This window comes from Eimeria acervulina, genomic scaffold, assembly GCF_000499425.1.
Source record: "Eimeria acervulina Houghton genomic scaffold, Eah_scaff222, whole genome shotgun sequence".
Lineage (NCBI taxonomy): Eukaryota > Apicomplexa > Conoidasida > Eucoccidiorida > Eimeriidae > Eimeria > Eimeria acervulina.
In genome coordinates this window covers 28,752-37,020 of record NW_013550015.1, presented here as the reverse complement: position 1 = coordinate 37,020, position 8,269 = coordinate 28,752, and the positions used below count along the sequence as shown (strand labels likewise).

The 8,269-nt window shown below is 45.4% G+C and overlaps 2 protein-coding genes across 2 annotated transcripts in view; both read left to right on the top strand.

Annotated features, from left to right (window-relative positions):
* Positions 1–1,297: 1,297 nt before the first annotated feature.
* On the top strand, positions 1,298–4,604 carry EAH_00026560 (cysteine desulfurase, putative; the record flags this gene model as incomplete). Its single annotated transcript, XM_013396522.1, has 5 exons — positions 1,298–1,938; positions 2,301–2,893; positions 3,512–3,763; positions 3,961–4,059; positions 4,462–4,604. The coding sequence occupies 5 exons, from the start codon at positions 1,298–1,300 to the stop codon at positions 4,602–4,604; spliced, it is 1,728 nt and encodes a 575-aa protein (XP_013251976.1).
* Positions 4,605–7,062: 2,458 nt separating this feature from the next.
* The window catches only part of EAH_00026550 (hypothetical protein, conserved), a gene marked incomplete at both ends in the record, with an annotated part of 4,972 nt that continues 3,765 nt past the window's right edge, over positions 7,063–8,269 (top strand). The window contains one exon of the mRNA XM_013396521.1: positions 7,063–8,103. Coding sequence (XP_013251975.1) covers positions 7,063–8,103 — 1,041 coding nt within the window. The remainder of the gene's footprint in view (positions 8,104–8,269) is intronic.

Below are 8,269 nucleotides of genomic sequence, written 5' to 3'. Positions count from 1 at the left end.
AAATAAAATAGTCATATATAAATATATGATTAAGATATTTTCTTGTAGCTAATATAATTATTAATGATAAATAAAAAATATTATATATATATATATATATATTACATTATATCTATTATATCTTTAATTAAAATTAAAATAGTTAATTGCTCATTTCCTCCTTTGAAGTGAACCGCACAAAGCTGCTTCAGCCTAACTTTAAATAAAAAGAATAACAGCAGCAAAGTTTAGAAGTAGAGTAGAGACAAGCAGCGACAGCATATATAAATATAAATTAATAGTTTTAAGAGTAAACCCCTTCGCTGTACACAAACATTGCTTGCCTGTACATTATCCTTTTCTTTGTATTGTCTATCTATGTATACACGGGTATGTATGATATATATATAATATATATATAATATTATATATATAGGGTTCTATATAATATATAGTAGTGTATATATGTACTGCATATATATATTATATATATTATATATATTACATATACATACATATATATATATATATATATACATATATATGTATATATATATATATATATATATTGCTTTCACGATGTTTATTTGTGTACAGTGTGTGGTGCCTTCCGTTTCGAATTTGCAGCGTAAATATTTTTCTCCTTTTATCTTTCTTTGTTTATTTTATTTTTATCTATTTATATTTGTGTATTGACTTTCTTTTTTTGTATATTTCAGCGCTGTTGTTAGGGGAGCGGTGGGGTGGAGGTGTCAATTGAGCTGTCTTCTTTGATTAATTCTAAAATTAAATTAAATTTAAACATAAAAATATATAAAATCTTTTAAAATAATTATACATACACCGGGAGCTGCCTATACACCTCAGCAGCAGCCCCACTGCAAGCAGCAGCAGCGCTCTGTTCTGATGCTTCTGCTTGTACAGCATCCATACTAAATAAAATAAACTAAATAAATAAATAAATACAATATTAATTATTTAAAATCAATAATTAATACGTTTTTTCTCGTCTATTTATACACACAGTGTGCCCTTGTTTGTTTTTCTTGAAATATATCTCTGGTGTATAGGCAGCTGCTGTTGCTACTGCTTTCTACCCTCCCTTTTCCTTCTTATTCTCATTTGCAGATTATTCTTCTTTGCTTTTTCGTCTTTGTTCTGGGGTCTGGAGAAGAGCTTCATTCCCCCTGTTCTCAGCGATGTAATACCAGCAGCACCTGCAGCAGCAGCAACAGCAACAGCAACAGCAGCAGCAGCAGCAGCAGAAGGTCGACTACAGTATTGAAGCCTTCTAATAAACAGCAGCAGCAACACCATCATGCTTAACAAAGCTCTTCGCTGCACATGCAGCAGCTACGGTCATGGGGCCCCTGCGCTCCGCCACCTCCTACGCCGTGCTGTGCTGCAGAGCCTGCAGCAGCAGCAGCAGCAGCAGCAGCAGCAGAAGCGGTTGATGCAGCAGCTGCAGGGTAAGCACCAGGAGCAGAAGGACCCGACATCTGTATGGCGAATCTCTAGAAGCACAAGTGCTGCCTTGTGTCCTGACTGCGCAGCAGCAACTGCAGCACCAGCAGCAGCAGCAGGAGCAGCAGCAGCAGCAGCAGCAGCAGACGGAGCAGCAAGTTGCTGCTGTTGTGTCCCCCGTCGTTTCTTCTCGTCTTTTGCTGCGACTGAACCAGGATATGCTTCTTCAAGCGGTGCATCAAAAGAAGGGATTCCGGCAGCCAAAGCAGCATCGACTCCAGCAGCAGCAGAAGCAGCAGCAGAAGCAGCAGCAGAAGCAGCAGCAGCAGCACGCGTAGCAGCTCGGCCTATATACCTAGACTATCAAGCTACAACTCCTCTAGACCCTCGAGTCTTAGATAAGATGATGACTTTCAATATAGATTGCTTCGGCAATCCGCACTCATCATCGCATCCTGCTGGCTGGGAAGCAAAACGAGAAGTAGAGAAAGCAAGGTATAATTTATTTAATCCTCATGAACTGCATATACACCTGACAGCTGTTGCTGCTGTTCTGCTGCTGATCAGCAGATGAGACACCTGCCCGGTGCTGCTGCAGCTCTGCTGCTGCTGATGATGATGATGATGCTGCTGCTGCTGATGCTGCTTATGTTGCTTCGATTTTGATGATGGATGTGCGTGGCTTGCTGTTTCTGTTTCTCAGCAGCAGCAACTGGTGCTACTGCTGCTGCTGTTGTTGCTGTTTTAGCTGTTGTTTCTGTTTTCTTGCGCTGCTTAGGGTTATTTGTTTCATAATCTGCTGCCATGATTTGCTGCTGCTTCTGCTTCTGCTGCTGCTGCTGCTGCTGCTGCTGCAGGGAGGCAGTTGCTCGCGCTCTCGGTCTGCCTGCGTCTCGCAGCAGAGAGATTGTGTTTACATCGGGTGCTACAGAGAGTAATAACTTAGCTATTAAAGGGCTTATAAGATATGAAGAGCAGCAGCATGCTCTTAGACAGCAGCAGCAGCAGCAGCAACAGCAACGGGCGAGGGAACAGCAGCAGCAGCAGCTGCAGCAGCAGCAAGGACACGACCAGCCCCAGCCCCAGCAGCAACAGCAACAGCAACAGCAGCAGCAGCAGCAGCAGCAGCAGAAGCAGCAGCGTGTACGAAAGAATCACATAATAACAAGTCAGATAGAACATAAATGTGTGCTGCAGTGCTGCAGGTTGCTGCACTTAGAATGGGTGTTATCAGGAGGCGAGAGAGGGGCTGAGGTTACGTTCTTACCTGTATCGAACGAAGGGTTGATATCTGCTGCTGCAGTAGCCGCAGCAATTCGGAAGGAGACAATATTAGTCTCAATAATGCATGTAAATAATGAGGTCGGTGTAATACAAGATATAAAGAGTATCGGAAGTGTATGCAGAGACAGAGGAGTGCTTCTTCATACAGATGCTTCACAAGGATTCGGTAAGATCGATATTAATGTTGATCAAATGTGCATCGATCTTTTGTCTCTTTCTTCTCATAAAATATACGGACCTAAAGGAATAGGTGCTCTCTTTGTCCGAAACAAAACACCGAAAGTGCGTCTCGCGCCTATCATAGATGGAGGAGGGCAAGAGAGAGGCTTAAGAAGCGGTAAACTTTTAATTGTATTTTCTGTCACACACTCTGTGCTTTTTCTGTTATTATCGTAGACTTATATGCTGCTTTCTTATAGCGCTCTAAGGCATTCGAAGCAAAGAGAGACAGAGAGAGACAGAGAGAGAGATGCATATATATATATATATATATGTATATATATGTATATATATATATATGTAGAGAGGCAGGGAGAGCTACAGTTATATATATATAATATATATGTTAAGAGAGAGATAGAAAGAGAGAGAGATGGAGAGAGATAAAGAGAGACAGAGAGAGAAGAAGAGACAGAGTGCATTAAAGAGAGACATAGTGCATTAAAGAGAGACAGAGAGAGAAGAAGTTGAGGGAGACAGCGACCGAAGGAGAGCTGTCTTTGGAGACAGCTATGAGGAGACAGAATATTTATATTTATATTTGTCTGTCTTTGCTTGTCTTCAGGGACTCTTGCTACGCCTTTAGTTGTGGGGTTAGGCGAGGCATCTTCGCTAGCGTTGGAGTGTATGGAGAGCGATAGGAAGCACGTAGAGCGCTTATCAAAGCTGCTGCTGCAGCTGCTGCAGCAGCAGCTGCCGCATATAACTGTCAACGGGAGCCTTAGTCAGAGGTACCCTGGCAACCTCAATATCTCTTTCTCTTTTGTCGAGGGAGAGAGTCTCCTTATGAGTATAGGGGACATTGCAATGAGCTCAGGTCAAACCCTAAACCCTAAACCCTAAACCCTAAGCTATAAACCCTAAACCCTAAGAACCTCTGGTCTCCTTACGAGCAGCGAGGGAGGCACTTGTGCTGACTTGCGCGTGCAAGAGCTGTTGTCGCTAGCCTGGGCTGAGGTTTTAGGGTTTAGGGTTTAGGGTTTAGGGTTTAGGGTTTTGTGCTGGGGTGTACAGGGAGCGCATGCACTAGCGAGTCTCTGGAGCCGTCTTATGTTTTACGCTCGCTTGGTGTTGGGGAGGAGACAGCACATACCTCCATCCGCATTGGCTTCGGTAAACTGCTGCTGCTGTTGCTGCTGCTGCTGTTGCTGCTGCAACTGCTGTTGCTGCTGCTGCTGTTGCTGCTGCTGGTGGTGTTGCTGCTGCTGGTGGTGTTGCTGCTGCTGCTGTTGCTGCTGCTGCTGCTGCTGCTGGTTCTGTTATCTGATGCCGGTGGGGAGGTGTTTGCAACTGCTGCTGTTGCTGCTGCAACTCCTGTTGGTGGTGCTGCTGCTGCAACTGCTGCTGCTGCAGCTGCTGCTGCTGCTACCTTTTTGCTGCTACCTCTTAGAAGAGGTGTTGCTATCCCTTCTGCTGCTGCTTCTATTCCCCGAACAGCTGCTGCTTCCCCCGCACCTGCCGCCATTCCTGTTTCTGCTGCTATTGCTGCTGCTATTGCTGCTGCTGCTGCTGCAGGTCGATTTACTCGGGAGGAGGAGGTGCGTCACTGTGCAGAGAGATTAGTAAAAGAAGTGAGGAGACTGCGGGAGATGTCTCCGCTGTATGAAGGAGCTCTTGCAGAAGCATCTGGTGAGGGGCCTAAGATGGTCTGGACTTGATGGGATCGTCGATCCCAGTGCTGGGAGTCGTGGGATCGTCGATCCCACTGAACGGGAATGTGGGGTCGTCGTTGGTGAGGGTCCCAAGATGGCCGGGACTTGATGGGATCGTCGATCCCAATGAAAGGTGCTGGGGGATCGTCGCTCCCACGGAAAGGGATTGTCGATCCCAGTTGGGGGATCGTTGGAGACCAATGAAGGGGATCGTCGATCCCAGTAAAGGGGATCGTCGATCCCGGTTGGGGAAACGTTGAACCTGCTGAAGGGATCGATCCCAGTAGAGGGGATCGTCGATTTCAGTAGAGGGGATCGTCGATCCCAGTAGAGGGGATCGTCGATCCGTGGATCCCAGTGGAGACAGCAGCAGCCTGACGACGCCGCTGCGTCCCCCACAGGAGACAGTTGAAAGAGAGACAGTCATCAGGAGGAGACAGATAAGGAAAGAGATTAAAGAAGAGATTAAAGAGGAGACAGCAGAAATGCGGAGACAGTTGGGAGGGGACAGACAGTGAACGACGTGTGGGGTTTGGCTGTCTTAACTGGGAACCTATATTTTTAAAGTTTTCTTTTGCTTTGTTTGTTCATTTATTTTATTGTACTTTTATTTTTTGTTTTATATTTATTTTTTTATATTTATTTTTTCATCAGCGAGTCTTCTATGTCTTTATTAGTGGCGTGGATACCCCAATATAAACGCAATTATAAATATTATATATAATATATACATATATATATACATGTATATATATATATATATATATGTATAACATATATATATGTATATATATATATATGTATATATATATATATATATACATGTATATATATATATATGTATATGTATATGTATATGTACATATATATATATATATATTTATATTTACATGCATATATATATTAATAAACAATAAACAAACAAATAGAATAAATAAACACGCAGCGCAAATTAATTAATATTCGACTCTCTTCCTAAATATGTATAATTTATATTTGTAGGCGAAACGCGTTACGCCCATATGCACAATATTGATACACATGCATATATACATATATATGTATGTAGAGAGAGAGAGACAGATAGAGACAGAGAGAGAGGCAGAGAGAGAGAGAGAGAAAGAGAAAGACGGAGACCGGGACAGAGATCTATATATATACATATATATATATATATATATATATGTATATATATATATGTGTATATATATATATATATGTGTATATATATATGTATGTTCCTTCTTCACAGCTTTTCAGAGCAGCACTTTATAGCCAGGTGTTGGGCCGTTGCTTCAGGCAGCCCTGAAGGAAGCAGCATTAACTTTAAGCAGCAGCAGCAGCAGCAGCAGCAGCATCTCATAGAGACACTCTGGGAAGCGGCAGATAATGTAGCAGCAGATGCAAGCGGCTTCCTCTAATGCCTTTGCTGTTTATTTAGAACAAGCATTTTAACTTTAAAAGAATTAATATTTTTCTTTTTATTTGGTGCCTAGACACCCCAAGCAACAAACAGAGAGCAGCAGGGGCCCCCCTCTTAGCTGTCACAGGTAAATGCGTATATATACAGATATAAATATGTAAACACATATAAATGTAAATATATATGTATATTTATTTATTTATTTATTTATTTTGTGAATAATACAAATTAAATATATAATATTCATACAAAGTATTACCAGAAGAGCAGCACAGCCGCGGGAGAGGGGGCCCCCCTCAGCATACACCGCAGCATCGAGGGGCCTCCATTTGTTTAATTAAATTAATTAACAAACAAAAACAAAAAATGTTTATCAATTTTTTGCTGCAGCTGCGTGCAAGAAGAACACAGTACCAGCAGACAACGCGCGAGAGAGGGGCCCCGGGGGGCCCCTTGCCTTAAGAAGCTTTAAATCGAACCCTGCTGCTGCTGCTGCAGCAGCAGCTGCTGCTGCTGCTGATGCTACTTCTGTAACACATCTTTGCATGCAGTGCCCAGCAGGATCTGCTGCTGAATGGGCCGCCCCCCTCCAATTGAAAGACACCGAAAAGACATTGCGTGAAGGTAAACAGCAGCAGCAGCAGCAGCAGCAGCAACAACAATTGCTGCTGCTGCTGCTGGGGAGCAGCTAGCTTTGGCTGTTCCAACACCTGGTGTTTCCTTCGAGGCAACAACAGCAACAGCATCAGTAACAACAACCGCAGCAACAGCAACTGCAGCAACAGCAATTGCAGCAACGGCAGCAACAGCAGCAGCAGCAACAGCAGCAGCAACACAGCATCCTTTGGGAGTGATTAGTTACTGCACCGATGGTGTTGCAGCTGCCAGCAGGGAGACAACTGTCTGCTTCGTTCTGTAATGGTGCACCCTACAGATAGAGGCAGAAAGCGCTGCAGCTGCAGCAGCAGCAGCAGCTACCATCGTTGCTGCTGCTGCTGCTTCTATAGCCATGCATTTCTAAGGCGGGATCCATATCAATTGATGCAGCGCCCTGCGCTGCTGCTGCTGCTGCTGCTCTTGCTGCTGCTGCTGTGCATTAGTAGGGTGTCTGCGTTTTGTTTGTCGTCTCCTCTGTCTCCTCAATATCTTGTTTCTCAATCCCGTGGGGTATCTGCGCGCTCTTCGCAGCTAAAGGGTGCTGCTACTTCAGCAGCAGCAGCAGCAGCAGCAGCAGGAGCAGCAACAGCAGTGGCAGGAGCAGCAGCAACAGCAGCAGCAGCAAATGTTGCTGACGACCCTGTACCCACTTGGGCTGAGGACCGTCTGCGAATCTCTCAAATTCACGCGCTGGCTGAGCAGGTAGAGCAGCAGCAGCAGCAGCAGCAGCAACAGCAGCAACAGCAGCAGCAAGAGCAGTTGCTGCTGCGCGGGGCGAGTGTATGTGGCTGGGCAGTGTCTGTACGTGAAGGGGCCTCCGGGTGTCTCCTTTTTGTTGATGTCTCCGATGGATCTTGTGCATTGCCGCTGCAGTGTGTTGTTCCAGCAGCAGCAGCAGCAGCAGCAGCCACAGCAGCAGCAGCAGCAACAGCAGCAACAGCAGCAGCAGCAGCAGGACACCACACCGAGGGAAGTGCAGCACCTCGAGGAAGGAAGCTAAGAAGAGGAGACTCCCTCTGCTTGAAAGGAGACATTTACTTTGTAAGTCAAAGGAGACACAAGGTAGAGCTCAGAGTGCCCCCCTGCAGCAGCAGCAGCAGCAGCAACAGCAGCAGCAGCAGCACAGATTGTGCTGAATATATAAAGACGTGGGAACTGCACGGCGCATGTAGCAGCTGCACTTCTCCTCCTGAGCCCCCAGCAGCAACAGCAGCAGCCGAAGCAGCAGCAGGAGCAGCAGCAGCAGCAGCAGCAGGAGCAGCAACAGCAGCAGGAGGTATGCTTCGTTATCCTCTACCTGCACGTGGAGCTTCTTTAGAGTTTTTAAGACAAAAGGCTGTGGGGCTTCGCTCTCGCGACTGTCTCTTTGCTGCTGTCTCCAGGCTCCGTGCAGAGACAGAGAAGTGTCTCCTCAGATGCCTTGAGGTAATGCTGCTGCTGCTGCTGCTGCTGCTGCTGCTCTTGCTGCTTTCTCTGTTGCTGCTGCTGCTCTCGCTGCTGTTGTCTATGCTGCTGTCCTTGGTCCTCTCACTGCTGCTGCTGCTGCTGTCGGGCTGGTGCTATAATCCTTTGTGTGTTGCTGTTGTCTCTG